The 22,976-nt window shown below is 44.7% G+C and overlaps 11 protein-coding genes across 11 annotated transcripts; 6 read left to right on the top strand and 5 right to left on the bottom strand. All coding sequences in view use genetic code 12, as the record gives it.

Annotated features, from left to right (window-relative positions):
• Positions 1 to 1,656: 1,656 nt before the first annotated feature.
• On the top strand, positions 1,657 to 2,568 carry DIURU_001231 (uncharacterized protein; the record flags this gene model as incomplete). Its single annotated transcript, XM_034153753.1, has 1 exon — positions 1,657 to 2,568. The coding sequence occupies one exon, from the start codon at positions 1,657 to 1,659 to the stop codon at positions 2,566 to 2,568; it is 912 nt and encodes a 303-aa protein (XP_034013962.1).
• Positions 2,569 to 3,864: 1,296 nt separating this feature from the next.
• Positions 3,865 to 7,188, bottom strand: DIURU_001230 (putative aminophospholipid-translocating P4-type ATPase; the record flags this gene model as incomplete). Its single annotated transcript, XM_034153752.1, has 1 exon — positions 3,865 to 7,188. One exon carries the CDS (start codon positions 7,186 to 7,188, stop codon positions 3,865 to 3,867), a length of 3,324 nt encoding a protein of 1,107 aa, XP_034013961.1.
• A 412-nt stretch (positions 7,189 to 7,600) lies between these two features.
• On the bottom strand, positions 7,601 to 8,578 carry TRR1 (thioredoxin-disulfide reductase; the record flags this gene model as incomplete). The annotated part of the gene is made up of 1 exon (XM_034153750.1): positions 7,601 to 8,578. The coding sequence occupies one exon, from the start codon at positions 8,576 to 8,578 to the stop codon at positions 7,601 to 7,603; it is 978 nt and encodes a 325-aa protein (XP_034013960.1).
• Positions 8,579 to 8,922: 344 nt separating this feature from the next.
• On the bottom strand, positions 8,923 to 9,396 carry DIURU_001228 (uncharacterized protein; the record flags this gene model as incomplete). The annotated part of the gene is made up of 1 exon (XM_034153749.1): positions 8,923 to 9,396. One exon carries the CDS (start codon positions 9,394 to 9,396, stop codon positions 8,923 to 8,925), a length of 474 nt encoding a protein of 157 aa, XP_034013959.1.
• A 355-nt stretch (positions 9,397 to 9,751) lies between these two features.
• On the top strand, positions 9,752 to 10,381 carry DIURU_001227 (uncharacterized protein; the record flags this gene model as incomplete). Its single annotated transcript, XM_034153748.1, has 1 exon — positions 9,752 to 10,381. The coding sequence occupies one exon, from the start codon at positions 9,752 to 9,754 to the stop codon at positions 10,379 to 10,381; it is 630 nt and encodes a 209-aa protein (XP_034013958.1).
• Positions 10,382 to 10,480: 99 nt separating this feature from the next.
• On the top strand, positions 10,481 to 12,034 carry DIURU_001226 (U4/U6-U5 snRNP complex subunit; the record flags this gene model as incomplete). Its single annotated transcript, XM_034153747.1, has 1 exon — positions 10,481 to 12,034. One exon carries the CDS (start codon positions 10,481 to 10,483, stop codon positions 12,032 to 12,034), a length of 1,554 nt encoding a protein of 517 aa, XP_034013957.1.
• A 267-nt stretch (positions 12,035 to 12,301) lies between these two features.
• CCC2 (Cu(2+)-transporting P-type ATPase) lies at positions 12,302 to 15,718 on the top strand (the record flags this gene model as incomplete). Its single annotated transcript, XM_034153746.1, has 1 exon — positions 12,302 to 15,718. The coding sequence occupies one exon, from the start codon at positions 12,302 to 12,304 to the stop codon at positions 15,716 to 15,718; it is 3,417 nt and encodes a 1,138-aa protein (XP_034013956.1).
• Positions 15,719 to 16,641: 923 nt separating this feature from the next.
• MTR10 (Mtr10p) lies at positions 16,642 to 19,458 on the bottom strand (the record flags this gene model as incomplete). The annotated part of the gene is made up of 1 exon (XM_034153745.1): positions 16,642 to 19,458. One exon carries the CDS (start codon positions 19,456 to 19,458, stop codon positions 16,642 to 16,644), a length of 2,817 nt encoding a protein of 938 aa, XP_034013955.1.
• A 268-nt stretch (positions 19,459 to 19,726) lies between these two features.
• Positions 19,727 to 20,290, top strand: GUK1 (guanylate kinase; the record flags this gene model as incomplete). Its single annotated transcript, XM_034153744.1, has 1 exon — positions 19,727 to 20,290. The coding sequence occupies one exon, from the start codon at positions 19,727 to 19,729 to the stop codon at positions 20,288 to 20,290; it is 564 nt and encodes a 187-aa protein (XP_034013954.1).
• A 258-nt stretch (positions 20,291 to 20,548) lies between these two features.
• DIURU_001222 (uncharacterized protein) lies at positions 20,549 to 20,980 on the top strand (the record flags this gene model as incomplete). The annotated part of the gene is made up of 1 exon (XM_034153743.1): positions 20,549 to 20,980. One exon carries the CDS (start codon positions 20,549 to 20,551, stop codon positions 20,978 to 20,980), a length of 432 nt encoding a protein of 143 aa, XP_034013953.1.
• Positions 20,981 to 21,096: 116 nt separating this feature from the next.
• DIURU_001221 (pyridoxal-phosphate-dependent aminotransferase family protein) lies at positions 21,097 to 22,404 on the bottom strand (the record flags this gene model as incomplete). Its single annotated transcript, XM_034153742.1, has 1 exon — positions 21,097 to 22,404. The coding sequence occupies one exon, from the start codon at positions 22,402 to 22,404 to the stop codon at positions 21,097 to 21,099; it is 1,308 nt and encodes a 435-aa protein (XP_034013952.1).
• Between the last annotated feature and the right edge of the window lie 572 nt (positions 22,405 to 22,976).

Here is a 22,976-nt window from a genome sequence, read left to right as displayed (position 1 = left end):
TTCAGTGGGGGCAGCCTTGGCCGAAGCAAATCTTCTAGCCACAGGTTGGGCCTATATTGTTAGTACCTAATCCAATCCATCAATTCTCTTCCAAATGAAACGCTACCAGTCTCAAGGTAGCAGTCGTGGGGTTTCAAGCTCCGAGCTGGTGATTAGATCTTGCAATCAAGCCGTTTCCCAGTGTATTTTTGGCCCACGTTCCCACTCATTGAAATGTCTGAAAAATTTTCAATCACAACAAGAATGAGAGTCCAGGTCAATTGGAAACGACCATTAGCATTGCACACGACACTCCATGGTCCTCACTTGATTTCAAATGCGAGAATGGAACTGGCGGGAAATCATCACTGAATTGTCAATTTACACCAGGCTCACGACTGCGGGCTTCGAGTGGGCGTTCATTGTTGTCATTTGGAAGCTGACCTTGTTGGCACTTACCACTCTGACGGATCTAGCAATCGATCTCAACATTCTGGGAATTGTCTAAGTGAAAAAATTTGAGGTGAATTTTTTGTGGTTTTATAAAGCTCGCTGTCCGCGCCCGCACTCCAAGCGTTTCCTCTACTGTCATTGGCCAATGCGAGGTCACGTGATCGGAGAACGTTTGATGGCCAACGACGTAGCGTTATTTATTTAATTTGAAAAACACGTCTTGTAATTCCAATTTCTTATTTTTTTCGGATGAACCATTGATAGTTTTAGCTGTTAAATAGGTCCTGATGTTTTCTTCGAATCTTTCGTTAATGAATTTGTATTAATGTGCACCACACATTCGGCGGTCGGTCGGGCTGCTCACAAAATTATGCTCACCGAGCATAATTTCGAATAGCGTACAAGGTTGAATAAACTTGTCACACAACTCTAATATAGTGCACAACTAACTGCAATTGACCGCTCGCGATCAGTATACATCTCACTGACTCTTAAGTAGATCTAAATTCTTTCTTAAAGTGACTTCAATACATGCGCGACGGATGTCTCCGATATCTAACAATTGAACAAGTTCTATCTTTAGTAGGGAGCAAGAGTTTCTGTTAAGCAAGGTGACTCAATTACGCTGTTGATTAACTCTCATTAAGTTTGAAGTGTGACGCGTAGCATATTTGAAGAAAAATGCAAAACTTCGTAAAACTACAGTAAATTGTGTGCCCATGCTGAAAATATAATTTCAAAATTATAGGCCATGGCCGGACTTAAATAAAGAATTGATGCACCGTAGTCACTCCAATAATACCTTCAATTGACTTCATCCCCTGGACCATATTTGCAAACAGTTTAAGGCTCTCACACACTTCTAGATTCACATCAATCAACTCAATTAAAAAAATGGAATACGTTAAGCAATTCAGCGATTTGAAAGCTATTACTGAAACTTACAGTATTCCGAAGGATCGACACTTTCAAAACTTTCAAAACTCTTTCGATTATGATTCTTCGAAACAGGCTTTTCAATTGCAAACAACCGCATCATCCAATAAGGTGCTGGATCAATCGGTTTCATCGAGAAGATGTTGGTCTTCAACATTTAGTGAGTTCTCTAGATCTACGCATACGATGGGGCACTTCGATGTTTCACGAATGGTTTTTTTTTCGCAACCGATTACGGTGCGGAGACTTCGCGGGAGGAAATTTTTCTGACAATCGTCAAAGTGAAGCATGTTCCGGGTGTCGGTTCGTCATAACTCGACGTCGCCGTTTTTAAGCGATCTACTCAAAAGAGTGAATGCGGTTACCAGTCGTGCCAATGAAATCGTCGAAAAGTCAGCCACCCAAGCGCTGTCGCTGAAGGCTAAGAAATCGAAGGCTCCGGCGAAGACGGCTAAGCCTGGCCCTGGCTCTACTCCTGAACCCGCACGTTTACCCAAGAGTGATGTTCAAATATTGAATCACCCTATGCGGAACAGATTCGGTCAAAACCGTGAAGGTGAAGCTCGTTTTGAACAAAGAGGGCAAGACGGTGCTCGTGCCCGTGGTCCCAGGGGACCGCGAGTTGCTCGTACCAACACAGCGAAGCCTACTGAGGGTGCCGCTCAGAAGCGTAATAATGCCAAGAGATCCACTCGTGGGCAAGGTCGTGGTATCAAGCTGAGAACTGATGAAAAACCCACCATACCAGTAAAGGAACTCCATGCTGTTCCTTTGACCCCCCTGGTGTCTGGCAACACGTTCCTCTACGGGAAGCCAGTGTCACTCGTGATTTCCCCCTCTTCGAGAGCTGCTGCCTTGGCTAAGGAAGCTCTTGTCGAATCTAAATACCCGTACAAGCTCCCCAAAGAAGTGATTGCGGACATTCCTGCCAAGCATCCTAACCGGTTCATCTTGCAGCAATCTTCATTCTCAGTTCTGGTGAACCCTGAGCAAATCAAGAGCAGGTATGCTCACATGGTTCAAGGTAAGCCTCTTGTTATTGATGCCTCAAAAGCCAAGGGTAAGGATTCCCAATTTGTCAGCCAACAAATCCTGCAGAACGGTGATTTGTCTTTGAGCCAGAGACAGCTGCTCTTCGACGTGGCCACTGGTTTGAAGCTGGCCCAAGAGATGTTTAAAGGCGCTGCTTGGAACAAATAAATTACTTGTAAATAGTGTACATTAAAACGGTAAGTTATATTAGAAGAGATGTGTCTTCGCTCAAAGCTAAAATTATCTCCTCAAGACACAACATTTTGACGATTACACACAGTTACACTGATTGCATATATTTATCTGTTCATTATAGTCATTACCGTATTCCATCGTGAATGCACCATCGAATTCTTCCCGAGATCTATCCGAAACGGGTGCCTTTAGTTTGGGTCGTCATTATGTCCCATCTTGAATACACCCTCAAATTCTTCCCGAAATCCAGCGGAAGTGGGTGCCTTTGAACTGAGGATTCAGCGTGGTCTCTTTGTAAGACAATAAAAATGGAAGCGTTGCAGCAACACTAAGGTACGCAACGGTGAACGAGGATCTTCCAAAAATGGCTTTCATATGTGAATCAAAACTGTATTTTAAGAAGAATTTACCTCAGATTTATACTTCCATCAATTCTGATGGTTCATGCATTCGTTATTAGGGGCACGCACATCCAACATTATGTTTGTGGCTTGAGGAATGATGCATATGGGGTGATTCGCCATAGTAAAAATTGCGTAATCTCAGTGATTGAAAGGTAATACGTAGCCATAGGACTATGGGAATTTGGACATAATCGGCTCTAGAGTGGTCAAAAGAAAAGAAATCTCTCCCCTAACCCAAGAGATTCATGTCAATCGATAATTATTGTTGATATCGTGGTACTTGCTTCTAGGGCCTCCATAAAATTAATCTTTGATTTGATGGGATAGGCATGATTTTGACACAAGACGAAATAGACAGGCACTCAAATAGGAATTGACAGAGCGTGGGAAACGATGAGAACGAAAAGAACGACGAGTACGATGGGAACGAGGGGGAACGAGGCTGATTGCCTTGCACGTCAGCGCCGACCCCATTTCACTCTGCATATTTGCCCTCCATGCACGTCGTGCCGACGTGGCGAAGACAGTAAAAGTCACCCCATATCCAGCCACATTCAATTCTCTTGAGGATGTTATTCTATCAAACAAAAAAACCCGCTTGTCTTTGTAATTTGTGAATAACTTATAATTCAAAATCTACGGTCGTTCATTGATTGCGATGGGGACTACCTATTACTAGTTAGCCTAGAATCGTGGCAATGTTGCAACTTGCAACCAGAATTATTGCCGAAGTAGCATGTCAAACCGAATTCGGCTTTCGTAAGATTCTCCCTTGATGAAATTGATAGCAATATTCTCTAAAAATAGCCAATGTCATTGTTACAACAACATTCGTTCGTGTATTACTTCATTAACCTGATAGTTGTTAATCTTGTTGCACTTTTGCGTAGGAAGGAGGACGCAACTTGCGATCGATGTAACGCGATAACCACACCGGGAACAAACTAACCGCAAGAATTAGCGCCAATTGCCAATAAAACGATAAAGTCGTCATAAATGCTAAATTGAAATATTCGCCCAAGAATGGCACCAGCGCAACGTATATCAATCCAGTGATGATACACAGCGCTGCCATGATTTTTGTCCATCTATTGACCAGCAATGCCACCATAACCAACTCATTGATAATGAGCAAGGTGTACGACAATGCAACCATGGACTTGAATGCCTTTTCATCGTACCCTTGGAACCATTGACTCAAAATTTGAATAACGCACCCTTGCCAGAGAGAAATCAAAACCCACATAAAAAATGTGCGGTACAGCAACAGCTTCCCCAAAGTCAATTCCTTGTATAATTCGGGATAAAGTCTCGTCAAATGCTCATCGATATCAGTATCAAGCGTTAATGAGAAAACTGGTGCCATCGTGTACACGGTGGCGTAACCAACCATCAACCATCCTTGAACAAGAGCCAATGGCTCAAACAGGGACGATATTGAGAATACTGCCTGAGCCACTGAGATAAGTAACCCACGATGGATGATAAATTGACCGAGCTTCGCTGAGCGTTTGTATGAATTGCGTCCATGCCAAAGCAACAATTTAGAAAGGTAAGAGAACGACAAAATACTGAAATCAGCAGCAAGAGATGCTTGGTTACCCTCTTTCCCAACAATGCCCACACCTACGTCAGCACATTGAATCATACTGACATCGTTACCCCCGTCACCAATACAACAGACTCGTTTCCCAGCGAGTTGGCGGATCATCATAGCAACATCCGCCTTTTGTTGAGGCAGACAACGACAACAAATCACAGCCGGCAAGGGTTTTACCACTGTAAAGAACTCGTCCCGCAAAAACAGCATATAATAACCCAACAGTTCACCATCAATGAGCAAGCAAGCATTGGGGTTGTTACGCAAAAAGTCCAATTGAGTGAGGGCAGCTTCATCTCCACTTAAATCATTTAGTTTCGTAATTTGATGAACATACTGACCACGAGAAATAAGTCGCGCCAGAATCAGTACGCATCTGGCAGTCTCAACTTTATCACCGGTCAACATCCAAATCTTTATACCAGCTTGTCTCAACAATTCGATCAGTTGCTTGACATTAGGCTGAAGTTTGTCCTCTACCCCGGTCAAACCCAACAATTCAAGATCTTGTTCCAAGTATTTGCTGATTACTTTTTGAATGGCAGTGTCTCGCGAAATCATGGATATCAGAGCTTCCTTGTATTTCTCCTCAAAGTCTTCGAATTGTTGAGGTGTAATACGCTTGCGTCCAATAACGAGCGTCCGCAAACCCTCACGTGCCATATTACCTGTCTCTTCATCTAGCCAATCGTTAGCTTGGACAATTTTCAGCATTACCGTGTCAGCACCTTTCTGTAAAAACCACAACTCATTGGTTTGCTCATCACAAACAAGAATACCCATACGTTTCGTATCCGAGTTAAATGGAAAGTTATAAAGAACTTTGAATTTAAGTTGCCGATTAGTAGGCAAATGCATCAAGGTAATCAAATTACGGTCCCTTTTCACAAGCTTGAGACCAACTTCTTCACAGAATTGTACAATTGCAATTTCATCCGGCGAGGCTGCTTGATACGTGACAAGACCGTTGATTTCATCATCAACATCATCATAGGTAGGAGTAACGTTATGACAAAGTGCAAGAGTCAACACGAGATCGCAAACACGCAGCCCTAAATCTCGCTTTTTACTATCGGAAGGGGTCATGTTGCGCACATACTCCAGAACCATATCCATGGTTTCACCAGCGTAGCTTACAGTACCGAGATGGAGCTTCTTCATTTCCATGTCATTCTGTGTGAGGGTGCCTGTCTTGTCACTGAGTAAATACTCGATGCGACCCAAGTCCTCAGGGATTGTCGACGTCCGCACAATCGTGTCTGGAATATCATCATCGCTCTGAATTTGATTGGCATAAACTGATTTGGCAAGATCCAAATTGACCCGAAGAGAAACCGGAATAATCGTGGAAAACAAAATGAGAAAGCGCATGATGTCTAGATACCAATTGCTTTCAAGAGGGAAACCATGCGCTAAGACAAGAACCACCGACAAGATGAAGACAGTGGCACAAAGCAATTTTGAAATACTGTTGATCTCAAGCTCAAGCAACCCCGTTTTGACCCCAGTCTTGGTTGTGTTCATAGCTTGGCGAGTGTCAGGACCGGTATATACCACCATGCCAATAGCGGTACCCAGAGCAAGAACGGTATTGGCCCACAAAGTCTGGTCAATCAGCAATGCCGCCACAGTATTCTCATAACTGAGCTTACCCGTGAACGAGTGAATCAGCTTTGCCGGAGGAGGCACGACAACCTCTGCGTTGGTTATAAGATCGTCGATAGAAGCAACTTGCTGAGTAACTTGGGGAGCCACCCTGAGTTTCCAATCAGTTTCACCATCAAGTTGATCGGTTTTTATGAAAGTTTCTCCAGTCGTTTCTGATGTATGCAAAAGTACCATATCAGCAGGGACACGTTTACCTTTGTGAACGCGAACAAAATCACCCACGGATAAATCCTTCGAATGAACCATACGCGGCTCACCCGAGAGCAGACCAGTAACTAGAACTTCGTAAAGCTCATTATTCTGCTGGCGGTCTCGACGCCGACGAGCTATATCGTCCCCAGCCTCTTTCATCATTGTGACGGTTAAAACAAAGGCCAACGGAACAATATACAGTGACAAATAACCGATCCGTAAATGTGGTATAGCCTGGGATAATGCCACCATCAAAAAGTACAAGTTGAAAAAGAACTTGAACTGCTCGTACAAGATAAGCGGTATAAATGTCACTGGATTGTATTTGGCGTTGGAGACGGCATTATTAGGATAGCCATGTACACCCTGACGAATGATTCGCTCCTGAGGTTCCGAATTGATTTGAATTCCTCGTTTTCTGGTAATACGAGCCCATAATTGTTGGAAGAATATTTGTATCGCTCGGGCTCTATCATGATCGCGTAACTTTTGCAATGACGCTGAGCTTGTATTTCTTCGTAGGAGTGGTGCATGAGTCTCGACCAGTATCAGGTTACGTCCCAGGCTCAGTTGTTTGCGGACGTCAAGATTAGACATACTCGCCATGGCTATTTGCGCCAGCAGTTGCAGCAGCTGTCGCTGCTGCGGAACTGATAACAATGCTCTGTCAAGAGTATTGTCAAGGTCCTCGTCGAAGGTGTCATCAAACGTGAACGGATATCGTGACATCGACTGGGTTGTGTCTTGGTTACGTGGACCGAAAATTTAGGTGCAGGGCTAGTTCCTAGTGCGGAAGATACGCACCCACATGGAAGGCGAGTGAAGGAAAATAGATGATTTCGGATCCAAGCGGAACATCAGTGCTACTTTCCACTGATCACTGTTGGAACTAATATCAAGGATTTTCACGAGTATCAGATTGTAAACTAAAATTGACTACGAGGTCTATACTCGACTCGGATATAAGGTGGGGGTAAATTTAACACAAAACTGAGTTGAATATGACCCATGTTGCATCCAGCATCATGAACATCCTATGTGAAAAGGAAATTTCTGGTTTTAATCATTGTATTAAAACAACTTATTAGTCATGGGAGAATCATCACGTTTCTATAACATTCTATAATAGTGGCAGCACCGTCTATTCGAGCTCCGACAAGTACTTCTCAGCGTCAAGGGCAGCCATGCACCCGGTACCAGCAGAGGTAATAGCTTGTCTGTAACGCTTGTCTTGGACGTCACCAGCAGCAAATACACCTTCCACCGAGGTTTCTGTGCCGTTCTTGGTGATAATGTAGCCGGATTCATCAGTTTCAAGTTGGTCCTTGAACACTTGGGTGGCGGGGATGTGGCCAATAGCGTAGAACAACCCGTTCACTTGCAACTTAGAGACTTCGTTGGTCTTGTTGTTCAACACCTTAAGTTCGTTCAACAACTTGCCATCGCCAAGAGCTTCCTGGGCTTCGGTGTTCCACAAGATTTCCAACTTTTCGTGTTCCTTGACTCTCTTTTGCATGATGGTAGAGGCTCTCAATTGGTCTCTTCTCACAAGCAAGTACACCTTGGAAGCGTACTTGGTCAAGAACAAAGCTTCTTCACAGGCGGAGTCACCACCACCAACAACGGCCAAGGGCTTGTTTCTGAAAATGGGGACGGCACCATCGCAGACAGCACAGGCGGAAATACCCTGTTGCCAGTAGGTGTCTTCACCAGGCAAGTGCATTCTCTTGGCAGAGGCACCAGTGGCAATGATCACGGCGTCAGTGGTGATGGGTTCGCCGTCTTCGTTCCACTCAGTCCACAACTTAAAAGGTCTTTGAGAGAAATCACACTTCGAGATGGTTTCGGTGATGATCTTAGTGCCGAATCTTTCCGATTGAGCTCTCATTTTTTCCATCAAGGTGGTACCGTTGATCCCATCGGGGAACCCAGGGAAATTTTCAATGTCTGTGGTAGTGGTAAGCTGACCACCGGCAGCGATGCCGTTAGCAAGCATCCCTTCGTATAACGTGGGTTCCATTTCCGCTCTGGCAAGGTAGATGGCGGCGGTGTGGGCGGCGGGGCCCGATCCCACAATAGTAACTCTGTTGTGAACCATTCTTGAGAAGCTACGGAGCATAAACGTTTTTTTTCACACCTATTATATAGTGCGGGATATGCCGAGACCTTCGCAGTTTTTGTCAGCAACCTCGGTCGGGGTTATCGTTGATTTCGTCAGCAAGGAGAAATGGATGAAGGTAATGACATGAGAGTGTATTAGTAAGCGCCCGTGGCATGACATATACTCTATTTAGTGGTGTCGAACGTTATGCCGTCGGTGTTTGTTCGGCTAGCTATTAGTCTAACGGTTGAAGCCTCGTCTCCGCGATCGGTCTAGAAACGCCACAATTTAGTTTTCTCACCGCATATGAGCACGGCGAGTCTGGACTTGATGCGATCACGTAAGCATCGATAAAGTCTAGTTCAGGAATCGGGCGGGGGCATATCTCGCGATAAAAGGAACAGCGTAACCACCGCCAGCTTCTGGTATTTAGGGTTCAACAACACATTCGACAAAAACCACTGGAGGCCTCGGCGGCGTTTTTCAAGCCACGTGCGGGTTTGCATGACTCGGTTCACGGCAAAGTTATCCTTAGCAGGCAACGAGGCGATCGTGGAACGGTCATCAGGGAATGCCTCGATCAATAGTCGGCGAAACTGCTCAAATTCCAGATACCGTTTATATAAGTGAATCGAGGAGTAGTCTGAATCGCCCAACGTGATTTTGATTTGCCACACCACATATGGTTTCCCCACGTCACCCGTGATTTCGTGGTAGTCGCCCACTAACACGTTTGTGATCAGCGCAATCGCAGTATCCTCCTCATCATCAATGCCATTCATTGTTATAGGGACCGGAGCAATTCGCTCTAGCGGAGGGTCCGTAGAATTACCCATGGCAAGGGTTTGGTTGGAGGAGCAATTATCTACGTGCGAGGTGCGGATAGCCAGCGATAGTTGTACTGGTGAGCTAAAGCTCGCATTGTGAAGTGCCCAATTGAATCCTGATCCCCCATTGTGATGGGCTAATAGATCTTGTAATCATTGTAGTTGGAAATCATTTGATGTTGCTGCGGAAATAATTCAGACACCTCAAAACTAGAGGGAGCAAAAAAGTTTCAAGAATAATTACCTTTGTGTAGAAACAGTTGTGTAAGTTCTTTTGTTTCACAGTAGTTTGAATTCTAATTTCAATCGTTACATTGAAAACCTATACGACCGCAAGGTAGCCGCACGCGCAGAATCCTTAACGATGGACCCTTTGAAGACGAAGTACACGCCATGGCAGCGCATGATTCACCAGTGGAAAGCTCGCCGGGACATCCCGTTTCGTAAGAAGTTCTTTTGTGGGTACGACTTGCACGGCAATACCTACTGGGAGTTCACACTAGATGGGAATATGCAGCGGTTGCGACGGAAGATGGAACCATGGAAACCCTTATTATTCAAAAGTGACTACTTCGAAACCGTCCCTCCGCAGTGGCTTCAGTGGTTGCGGCGGACCCGTTTTGAAGCACCTACGTTAGAAGAGCTTATCAATGATCAAGTAAGACAACAAAAGATTAAGGTACTTGCTGCTCATGCCGAATCTAAATGGTACGCAGAAAAACAACGTTTGGAGGAAGAACAAAAGCTCAAATTACAACAAGAACTCGACCGGGCTAAACAGGATCAAGAGGCCTACTTGAAACAGTATGAACAGGAACAAGCCGAGAAGCAAATACCACAAGATAATACTACTGGGGAGCCTGTCATTAACACCGAAGAGAAACATTCGGGGAAGAACAACGACGTGAGTGAGCCTTACGATCCATGGAAACAGGCAGAAGAATCGAAGCATGAAAATCCGGTAGAAGCGGCCTCAATTAAACCTAGACGGTAACGATGTATATAGTTCAAATCATTTTCATTATTAGTTCATCATGCTCAGTGATATATAGAGTAGTGCGGCTCATGATGTGCGGCGCATAGGCCTACGTATATGGTGGAAGTTATCGAAGTCTCTCTTGAGGAAACAAACAAGCTACGAGCTCAACTAGGCCTACCTTTGATTACACCCAAAAGACCAGAACCAAATGAAGAGCGACGAGATCTAAGTCTCAAGGAAACGAACAAACTTCGAGCCAAGATTGGCCTCAAACCAATCCCATCGGCTCAACCACCCCAAGCCGAAGCTGCACCACTATCACCGTCACCACAGACGGAAAGTAGTGAGCAAATAGATTACATGGCCGTCAAGTCACGGGTATTAAAGGCGCGACAGACCAGTATCAAGCGCAAGCTTGAACTTGATTTTGAGAATGATGACGACTGGCTAGCGAATCTAGGTAAGCCAGCTGTCAAAAAAGGAAAAATCAAGCCGAGAGACATACCAAACGATGATGACCTGGTCGTGGTTCACCACAGCGCTCAAGAATTGGCTCTGATGGGTGAGCGTACAGTGTTAACTATGGGTAATTCCGATTTGGTTGATAGCGATGAGGAAGTCGGACTTCATAACGAGCAACTGACACAACGCAATCACGCAACGTCTACGAAACAGAAGAATGAAAATATCACCACTGTTACGGCCTCAGGAGTTAATGCCGTTGTTGATAATACGGAGACTCTGCCCAGCGCTCAAAAAGCTTACACGCTTGCAGAATTACTTGAAGATGACGCCACTCCTGCAGTGAATAAGGATTTCAAGCTGTCAAAGATTAAGAGGCGCAAGAAACACAAAAGTGACAATGTAAAAGTCACCCGACTCGACGATGACATAAAGTTTACTGCCCCTGTACTTTCTACAACAGCTGATTTTCACGATACTTGTGATGAAGAATTTGAGGCAGCCTTGGCAAAGTCTCGGCGCGTCAAACAAAAGCCGGTGGATCTAAAGCTGAAGATAGAGGAGCATCGCGCGTGGGACGCTTCGGCGGAAGCAGATACCGCCATTGCTACGATCACATTTGACGATTCTAGGTTTTTGTCGGACTTAAACTCCCACGAGCTCACGGAACAACCAACCAGCAACGGTAATAGCGTAAAGCCTATTAATGAAGAAGCCGAGACTGACATGACGTCTAGTGCCACTTCCGATGAGACTACTCAGGCACAGGGCACATTTCACTCGGTGGGCTCGATAATGAGCCACTTGAGAGCTCAAAAATCTATAGAAGAAATCTCGGAGGAGCGGCAGGCCTCGGCGCGCCGAATGCGGAGCGCCCAGCAACATGCTCACAAGCTCAGGCTCGAGGTTGACATTGAGAAACGAATGTTACGAGAGGAACTTGCCAAAGACAAACTGTACATGGCAATGTCTAATGAAGCTAAAGAAGAACATTACGAGAAAATGTTGGCGATGAGACTCCATCAAAAGCAGCTAATCGCCCCGAAGACCTTGCTCCTGACAGATGCCAGGGCTTATAACCCGGTTGTCAAAATTCGTCATCTTGATGACCAGGGCAATGAGCTTCTGACAAAGCAAGCTTATAAGCACCAAGCCCGCATTTTCCACGGGACGGGCACTCGCAAACGGGCACCCCACAAGAACTAATGGAGTATAATTAATTAATATAAGTGTCCACTTAATTATTCAACCTGCAAACGAAGTGCATTGTGGCCGCAAATTTCTATTGGCCTTTATTCTATGGTCCGAATCGCACTATCTGTTTAATCAAAATTCCAAATATTTTTTTTTCCTCAGGCACTCTAGACTTAACTACCTAAATTACCGCACTCCAGCTTCCCAGCCGCTACCGTTCGCAAAACTCAGCCTACCTACTTATTGCTGTGCCAATCTCCCTCGAAATCAGTCCTAACGATGAAGGCTTTGTTTCGAATCGAGGGCATGACATGTGGGGCTTGCCTGGCCACCATAACGGAGGCGTTATCCGCCACTGCCGGGGTGGTCACCAATAACGTCCTGTTAATCACTGAGGAAGCTCTGATAGAGTACGACCCTTTTTTGGTCACTACCGATAAGCTCATTGAGGTGATTGAAGATTGCGGTTTCGATGCTACCTTGATCAAATCCAGTGAGGGTCCATCCCCATCATCCTCAGTATCAACCGTTTTACAGGTGCGAGGAATGACCTGTGGAGCATGTCTGGCTACCATCAAGGAACTGTTGGAGCTGATAGAAGGGGTTGAAACTGCCCTGGTATCCCTTATCACTGAACAAGCAGCAGTTGTACACTCGCAGAACATCCAACCTGCTCAGCTTGCTGAAGCCATTGAGGACTGTGGTTTTGAAGCAACTATAGAATCGCTGACCAAGCAAAAACAACAGGATGTCGTTTCTAGATTCCAAGTCACTGGAATGACTTGTGCAGCTTGTCTGACATCGATAACAAACGCACTTTTGCAAATGGATGGTGTGAGTCTGGCAGCTGTTAGTGAGATCACCGAGGAAGCGCTTGTCAAGCACGCCTCTCATGTGCTGCCGGAGGCAATCATAGATGTTATCGAAGGTTGTGGCTTTGACGCAGTGTTATCTCAATCACAAACGGATGACCCACAATCGTCAGGGGATTATACAGACGACGATGTGTTGTTCCAGATATATGGTCTTACCGACGAGGCTGATGCTAGTCGAATCAAAAACTTAGTCGAGACCTATCTTTCCCTGACCGATGGTGTGCTCAACTATCTGTTTAGCTTTTCAGGCCAAAATTCCTTGCTCTCCAACCAAGATGAAGAAGTTGGAAGCTCTGGAGATGTTCTTGACGAGTTATCCATTCATTTCAATCCTCAGAAGGTTGGCGTGCGCCACTTGATTGACAATCTCGATACTCTTGATGACCAAGGAGCGGTCAAGTTTGTGATCATCAACCTGATAGACCGTCTGCTGGAGTCCCAATTGAAGATTTTGTCTCGAGTTAAAGAGATCCAATATTGGAAGCGTAACCTCGTGTGGTCTGTTGCATTAGGTGTTCCGGTTATAATTCTCAATTGGACCCACATGTTGCCCCCCTGGAATCACTTGATGTTGATTAGAGGCCTCTATTGGACTCTGGTTCTTCAATGCATACCTACGCTGTATATTCAATTTGTTTTGGGTAAGGTGTTTCTCACGAAGTTTCGGAAGTTTGTTGCTAATGGCGGCAAGGGCGCTCTGATGGACGTTCTTGTTTGTATCTCTACCATGGTGGCATACACTTTTTCTATCATTGCTATGATTATCCTGGTGTGGCATGGACAAACTCTGAAACCTCCCAAAACTCTCTTCGAGACTACGTGCATGTTGGTTATGTTCATCTCTTTTGGGAAGTGGCTCGAAAATCGCGCCAAGGGTGCTACTCTGACTGCACTCTCAAAGTTATTGCAATTGACGCCCTCAAATTGTACTATCGTGCTGGACATGGAAAAATATGATGCTTTCATGAACGAGAGTGAGAAACAAGTTGATTCAACCGATGGTTTTCCAACTCGTATAGTTGGAATCGATTTGATTCAAGCGGGAGATGTTGCGATTGTTCTTCCTGGTTCCAAAATCTCCGCCGACGGCGTCATTATCTATGGTGAAACCGAGGTTGATGAGTCTTTGATCACTGGTGAATCTTTACCTATTCACAAACGTATTGGAGATTCGGTAATCGGGGGTTCAGTCAATGGGCCGGGGGCTATTCACGTCAGAGTTACTCACTCTTCGAAAAGATCGCAATTACAACAAATCATTAATCTTGTCAAGGAGTCTCAAGTCAACAGAGCCCCCGTCCAAAGATTTGCTGATTTTGTGGCTGCAAGATTTGTGCCACTGGTGATTACTCTTGCTATCTTGACATTCGTCATTTGGACTGTGATTTGTCTGGCTATTCACAAAGATCGGTTACCCATGGCATTCAACATGGAGGAGAATGGCCGATACTTTGTTTGTCTCAAACTTGCCATTTCAGTTGTAGTAGTCGCTTGTCCCTGTGCTCTTGGATTAGCCGCGCCTACTGCAATCATGGTTGGAACGGGCGTCGGGGCGAAGAATGGTGTTTTAATCAAGGGCGGTGATGTCTTTGAAAGAGTCACCAAGCTTAACGTTTTGCTTTTTGACAAAACTGGGACTTTGACCACGGGTGTCATGCGACTTGTCAATTTCAAGCAAATTCTGACGTCCGCTCAACTTGATCTTAACAAATGGTGGGGTGTCGTTGGTGCATTGGAGCTGAACTCAGAACACCCTGTTGGCAAGCTGATTTCACAAGGTGCTAAAATGCACATGGGGCTCTCCTTTGAAGAAGACTCGTTCCCTTGGAAAGTTTCCAATTTTCAAATGTACCCTGGTCTTGGTGTGTATGGCAAGTGCTCGATGGGTGCGGAACTGCATGAGGTTTACATTGGTAATCTCAATCTCATTAAAGCCAAATTTCCAGGGTCTGAGTTTAAGGTTTTCGATGAAGAAGCGACAACGCTGAAGACTATGGTGAACACCACTGCACACGTGTTGATAGATGGTGAATACGCTGGGTTTGTGGAGTTAACAGATCAGCTAAAGCCTGGTGCTAAAAAAACCATTCGTTACTTGCAACAAGTCGAAGGATATCAGGTTGGTATCGTCACAGGCGACCTGCGTGGCGCAGCTTTAAAAATCGCTAAGGAGTTGGGAATTCCTGTGTCTAATGTATTCTCTGAAGTGACGCCCATTAATAAGGACAAGGTCATTACCGATCTCAAATCACGTCTAGAGGACGTGAGTATAGGGTTTATTGGCGATGGTATCAATGATGCCCCTGCCTTGGCCCAGGCTGATGTTGGGATGGCCATAAGTACCGGCACTGATATTGCTATGGAGTCAGCTGATATTGTTTTGTTGAGTCTGCGCAACAGCAACAATGAACTTGTCGGAATTGTAAATGGACTTTCAATCTCCAATGCCACATTCAACAGGGTTAAGTGGAACTTTTTGTGGGCTGCACTTTATAATCTCATTATGTTGCCTTTTGCAATGGGATGCTTTTTGCCATTCAATTTGATGTTGCCTCCTATAGCCGCAGCAGCGGCTATGGCGGTTTCGTCAATCTCTGTGGTGGTAAATTCTTTGTTATTGAAAAACTGGAAACAGCCTTCTCTAGACTATGATGAACTTGATGAAGAAACCCAAATGGGAGAGGTCTTCGATCTCAAGGACGGGACTAATGCTGAATTCCAAATAGTTAAGCGTGATCGCAAACTTACTCAGCGCCTTAGAAACGCTATGCTCAGAGGCATGCGTGACAGAAATGGCGGCTATCGCATGATTAATAGTTAAAGCTTATGTTTTAATGTAATAATATCGCATGAATCAAGATTTTTTTGAGCACAAGCAATATGTGATCGGATTACGGTGCAGAGACATGTCATCTTCGTTAAAGCTACTTCATCAAAAATGCACAGTGGCTTCGACACGCACTTGCACTTCGAGGTTTTTAAGATTGAAGAGATACTGTTGATGCTTGCGGCCCTCGCATGGCACTCTTATGTGTATACTGTTTTATAAGTCTTGCATTATATATCTCTAACATATAAACTTGTTGAGTAAACCTAATGCTTGACTTATAAACGTTGTTTGCGGAGTCAAAACCCTACCATCGCAGCAACCATTGTACATCACCACTAACTATACATCAGAACCAGGTCGCATTGACTGTCTCGATGTAACGTTTGCACCAGGCAGTGGGGTGGAAGCATCAATTTCTTGGGATGTTCTCAGAACAGGGTATAAATCATGAAATTGGTGGAGGGGACATGCAACACAACGCGTTTTTTTTCGGATTTTCTTGGTTGACACTAACGAATGAATATAGTTGGTGTGTGGATTTCAAGGGTGGTGCATGGGTTTATATAGTTTTCGCAACCATGACCCTATGTTTTGAATTACGCTTATTTAGGAAATAGTAATGCACCCCATTAACGAAACGTTGACTCAAAAATGGCATAGCAACGTTCACTAGCAGGAATTGTCAATATTGCGTCAATATCAATTTGTGTTTAGGAATTCGTTGCTGTTTTGGTCTGGCATGCTATTCCACGAAATTACCACTACGCATTAGTATTGCCAATTTCCGCGACATGTTATTCGGTCGAGTTGAATGAATTGTAGTCGATTTAGGGATGCAGTTTTACTAGCATCGCAGTAGCAGCGGAATCTTAAAGACCACTGAGAGCACGTACTTTTCGTAGCATGAAGATTAATTATGTAAATTGAGTTCGCGGGGTAACATTTTTGCGTGTATACCAAGTCACGAAATCTTTCAATCCAGATCTAACACGACGATTGTCACGATTAGGCAACGCCACCAGAACAACCAGCATCAATTTCTCCAACTCTTTGTCATTTACATCAGGGAGATTCGATACCGCTTGCTGCAACCAATCAATGGCCACTGGCGCCTCCATTACGGTCAAAAGTTTCAACAAAAGATCATTTGCGTCTTGAAGCAAGTCCTGAGGAAAAGTGAAGACAACCCCACGTACAACCACTTTGAGAAGAGCAAGTCCATTTTGAGCTAGAATCAACTTAACGTGATTACGGATGAAGTCTGTGTCTCCTCCAAAGAACAGTACAGGCGGGTGAGGCAACCCCCACAGAATTAAGTCGATGAGAAAGTGTAGGCACTCGATTAACGGCTGCCGCTCGACCAAGTTGGACAAGGTGACCTCAGATACTTTAAGGACTAATGCCATGAGATCGTCATTGGAGACAATTTTTTCGGGGAAAAACATCAATATATCTCCAGCCATTCGGTAAAAGTCTTCCATGAGATCGATATGCAGGTTGACAGTAGAACTGCCAATGAAAGTGAAAAAAGCCAGGCATTGGCTGATGGCAAAATTATAAATGGAATTTTTGGTATCATCGTCGCAATATTCATCGCCGTATTCGCGGACGAGAACCCCCAGAGCCCACAAAAAGCAACCCGCGTGACTCTGAGCAAATCCTTCATGCAACAATGTGGCGACCTCACCCAATATTGGTAGAAGATACGTTGAGAACGCCTGGGTTGCTGACTTTATCAAAGTAGCCGCGTGTTCATTTACATCACCTTGCGAACCAAATTGAAGTAACGTCTTCGTCAAAACCGGCCAGATTTTGGTTATGTAAAAGTTGGCAAATGCATTTTCGGGCTTTTCGAATGATTTTGCGGCCAACTTCATAACAAATGAATTGAGAACCTCAAGTTGCACGGAAGCGACTTCATGATCTTGAGGTGCCTGCAATGCAGCCAACTTCGTTAAAGTTGGTCCAATAAACTTTTCTGCTGTATTGTATTGCGCTTCTTGGGGTACTTGTGTCATCACACAAGCTAAACCTTGGGCTAATTCATAATGAGACTCCTTGTCAACGTGATCCTTGATCTGATCATACACGTGGTATAATTGTTCAATATAGTTGACAAGCAAGTTCAGACAATCCAAACAGAAAAACATCAAGGCTCGCGATGCTGCCACAACAATGTCCAGATACCCACTGGCATTCAAGGATGTGCCACTTGCGACTTGGAAACCCATGATGATGTAATTAAGTTGCGGTTCCAAATACTGAGAGTTTCTTGAAGTCCATTCTGTGTATCGACCAAGCACAAGTGTTGCGGCATAGCGAAGCTTAGGATGTTCAGGTAATTGTACCAAAAGACTCATAATGTTGGGCAAGACCAGCTTCTCGGTAAGAGGAACTTCTTTCGCCATAGTTCTCAATGAGAAAAGCGGGCTTTCGAGATATTGCCAGCGTGCAGTAGAAGGATTCTTATTCAGTAGGAGAGCCTGCAATTTGTCATACGGGATAGACAATGCTCTAGTTGCACCTACCACAGCACAACAGTCTTTAAGAACATCTCCCATGTCATACCTGAACTCCTTAAATTTATCTTCAGACTCCTTATCCCCGTCAAAAAGATCATTATCATTGTCTCCCAACGGGTATGTCAAGTGCTTTATGAGAGTCTCAATGAGCTCTGCGTAGACATTACTGAATAACATCTTGCTTTGTTCGAATTTCGGGAGGGTGATAAGTTGCTTGAGCTCAAACCAAAATGGAAAAGTGTACTTGACCACATCCAAATCTTCATCAAATTTCGTAAGCTCAGCAAGAATTTGAACAAGGGGCATGAAGTGCTCCGGGTTCTTTGCAATCAACACATGCCACAGTTCGCCTGCTTCGACATAAAGCCTAGTTAACTGTTCGACCGTTTCGGGGTCCTCCAAGCGATCCTTATGGGCCTTGAAAAAGAAATCTCTGATTTGCAATAACAGTTCGAATAATGAATTGATCAATTGATCATTAGTAATATCGCGAGTTTCCCTCAAGATTGTAATGAGACAATCAACCGCTTTGTCGAACGTAGCTTCATTAAGCAATGATTGATAGACTAAATTTGTCAATGGTGTCACCGTGACAATCAGTTCAATGGGGCATTCCTTAATCCACAGATTGAGTGCGTCAAGCACTAATGCACTTAATTGAGAATCATCGCTATGCTTCTCCGCCAAATTGGCCAAAATACCAACAACTCGTTCAACTTGACGGCTAATCAAAACATCAGTTCGCAGATAAAACTCTTCATCAGTTAAACTCGTCTTTTTGACCTCACTAAGTTCCTCAGGCAACACTCTTAAAAATTCCAAGAGAGTAGGGACTGTTTCCATCAGCAGCAGCAACTTCGAAATGACTTCCTCCGTTGCATTGTCCCATTGCAAATACTGTAAGGCCAACTGGGAGAGCGCGATATTGAGCTGTGTTCTGACAAGTCGATACTCATGAGCAGCGTAAAGAGGAAGTAATTCAATTAATGAATTCTTGAGTTTGTCGTAATCGCCAGGGGGAATTTGGCTCAAGTCATATGTAATCTTGTTGCGTAACGTTTGGGCGGCAAACATTTGGGTTTGCAACACATGCTGATCAGGATTGGCGAGGATATCATGGACGACTTGCCAGGCTTCATGGGATTTTTGGAAATCTTGAAGGAATGTGTTCGCCTCAGCCTTCTGTGCCTGGGGAGCCCCCAGGTACATTGTGGCTAATGCCAGGTTTAGATTATCCATGCAGAGAGGTTTCGCTAACCGATGGATGAGAAAAATGGCAGGGAGTCACGTGCTGAATATACTTACTTTATAGCGAGAGCCTATCCATGAATGAAATTTAAAATTATTTTGAAAATACAGTAGCCGCTGAACTCAATTTCCTCTACTTGAAAAGAATTTCTTTGAGTCCATGTCATAGTTGTGCCGCCGGCTTACCGTCACCCTCGTGGTGAAAAATGCGCGTTGCAAAATTTCAACCATGTCTCCTATGCGTCCTATCGTGATCCTGGGCCCATCGGGCACCGGCAAGTCGACTTTGTTGAAGAAGTTGTTTGCTGAATATCCCGGAAAATTCGGTTTTTCGGTTTCCAACACCACTAGAAAGCCCCGAGAAGGCGAAGTTGATGGGAAGGACTATAACTTCACCTCCGTTGAAACTTTCAAGAAGATGATTGATGAGAACGCTTTCATTGAATGGGCCCAGTTCAGCGGTAACTACTATGGTACCTCGATTGCTGCGGTCAAAGCTGTTGCCGAACAAGGTAAGCAGTGCTTATTGGATATTGATATGCAAGGTGTCAAGCTGGTGAAGAAGACTGACTTGAACGCCAGATTCTTGTTCATTGCACCTCCTCTGTTAGATGAATTAGAAAGCCGGTTGAAAGGTCGTGGTACCGAAACTCCTGAATCTTTGACGGCTCGTTTAAACGCAGCTTCAGCCGAGATGGAATACGCCGACACTGGCGCTCATGACAAAGTCATCATCAATAACGATTTGGACAAGGCTTATGCTGAGTTCAAGGAATTCATTCTTGCGGAATAAGTCCTAAATGTAATATAGATTTCAATGTGAATGTACACATCACTAGCCGTCACTTCAAAAGTTAATTATGGGGTTTGCGTCAAAGTCCGCGGTGCTTTTTATTAAAGTGCTCACACGAACATTTGCCATCGGATAATAAAGTTCAATCGAGATGGCAGCGATCCCGTCGTCATTTGAAGTTGAAGATGAGTAAGTGGCACATTTCCTACGTAATGTCCTACAGTGATAGCTAACCATAGGGAGGATATTCTCCAAAAGATGTGGGCTAAGTGCAAGGAGCAGCCAGTGGTTCCACTTGGCTCCCTTGCCACAGCTGGTGCGGTGATTTTGGCGGCCAGATCCATGAAAAGAGGCGAGAAACTCAAGACACAAAAGTACTTCCGTTACCGTATTGCCTTCCAATTAATCACTCTTATTGCGTTGGTACTGGGTTCTGTATTGTGGCATAAGGAATCGATCGACTACAAGGCGAGACATGAACAAATGCTTCACGATAAAGCCAAAAAGCGGGAGCAGTTATGGATCGAAGAGTTGGAAAGACGTGACGCTGAATTGCAAGCCAGGAAGAGAAGAGCGGAAGAATCGCGGGCGGAATTGCGTCGTGTCGCTGCTGAAGGCTTTCAACAAGAAGCTAGAAAATCAGCGAACGATGACGTATTTGCAACCTCAGAACTGTCGTCTGACAAGTAATGATAAATCTTGTATATCTCGAATATTTATGTTTATGACTCAAAGAAAATTTTAAAGCGTTTATTAAACCACAAATACCAAACCAAAACCAGTGCTTTTAACTTTTAACAGTGCGCTCAAAGTTTAGCTTTGGGCAGCACTGCCTGAAGGGCCAACTTAACAGCCGCTGCGGTGCGTTTAACATCCGCCGCCAGTTGACCAGTCACGGAAATACCCATGTGCCCAATTCTGATGTACTTCGACGCAATTTTGGGATGGATACCACCAGCCAAGGAAATGTCAAAGTTTTTCAGGACGTAAGCCAATACGTCAGGAACCTTGACATCATCAGGGACATATAATGCAGTCATGCCGTTGCAACAATCGTCGATATTGTTACACACTGGGCGCAAACCAAATTGAGGCTGTAAGAGGTCTTGCCGAAGCGAGCGAGCCACGTTTTTGTGGACGGCAAACCGGTGCAACAACAGCTTAGGGATTTTCGTCGCAGGATCGACGATTGGGTCACTTCCCAAGATTTGGTTCAAAGACACATTGAACGCCGTCACCAATTGTACTGAAGGAGTAGCAAAGTACAGCGGTTTGTTAGCTTCGTAGTTAGCCATGATGGGCAACCATTTGTTGAACGAGCAATACACCGGCTTCTTGTGCTTCACCAGCAAGGCATGGTCAATGGCTCTTTGCGAGGCCATCATTATCAGCAACCCGGCTGGGGTCGACATTGCTTTTTGCGATGCAGTCAACACGAAGTCGAGACCCCAATTGTCGAATTGAATTTCCTCTACCCCAGCAGAGCACACAGCATCCACGACAATGAGGGTTTCTGGCGAGACTTGCTTAACGAGTTCCGCGACAGCTTTGATATCCGTCAAGACCCCCGTCGACGTGTCGGTTTGAGTCAAGGCAATGAGACGATAGTTGTCTTTTTGTAATTGAGTTTTGATGTCGTGAAGAGGAACAGTTTCACCCACAGCCGCTTCCAATACGGTGATTTGCTTATTTTCGTCAGCGACAAAGTTCGACAAGCATTCAATCATACCATCAGAGAAAAAACCAGTGGATACACAAAGAACCTTATCGGAGTCCGGCTTGGTGATCAAGTTTGCCCCGGCGAAGTCCCAACCCAAAGTGCCTGACCCCGAGACAACGATGCCTTGACCACCTGCAGTCTTCTCATTACCAAAAACCAAGCGCACCTTCCGCAACACTTCGGAGAAGGTTTTAGTAAATGCGGGTCCAGTGTGAGCTTGAGGAGGCGTTTTCATAGCGTCTAAAACTTCATCAGTAAACTCGACTGGACCGGGAATCATCACCAAAGGGTGAGGGGCCTGCTTGGTGACACGTCTCACAGGCACCACCGAGTCGTTGACAGCGACCAATTCAGTACCATTTACCGGTGACATCGATAACTTGGAGGGAGACATCTTATCGCTGTACGTTTGACGTTATGCAATCACTAATCGGGGAATAGAAGTGATAGGGTACCTTAACGAATCGGAGTAGATTTCTGGCAACCCGAGTCAAACTTGTTCCTAAGAAAAGATGCCGCATGATAAAGGGCAAATCTTGTTTTATAAGGAGAAAACTTTTCCTACATTCTGCCACTTTTCATCGCCTAAGTAGGAAAGGCATCTCAAAATATGCACGCTTCTGTGCACTAATTGCCGTGGAAACAAAGAAGTATGATGCTCCATTAAGCGAGAGAAGGAGGATCCGAGTCGAATTTTTTGCAATGCTTCAATATGACAGTTCTCTGGCGCTGTATCTCCATCGGTGTTTTGAAATAACACGGTGTTCTTGCTGAGATCTCTACTTCGTTGTTCGGCACTCTCGCGCATCCAAAATGGGGAACGCAGCCGATGTGAGTCACTTTGCAAACGGGTTTGGAGTCCCGACTGGAGTTTGCCAAGCAATGTAAATACAGTTCCGTGTTAATTAAGGAGCTATTACCGAAAACAAGTTCGAGTATGTAGAAGATTTAAAAGAAGCTTGTTTT

The sequence above is a fragment of the Diutina rugosa genome, assembly GCF_008704595.1.
Source record: "Diutina rugosa strain CBS 613 chromosome Unknown scaffold34_size146191, whole genome shotgun sequence".
Taxonomy (NCBI): domain Eukaryota; kingdom Fungi; phylum Ascomycota; class Pichiomycetes; order Serinales; family Debaryomycetaceae; genus Diutina; species Diutina rugosa.
Note: the sequence above shows the minus strand (reverse complement) of the source record. Positions and strands in the feature narration are given on the sequence as shown.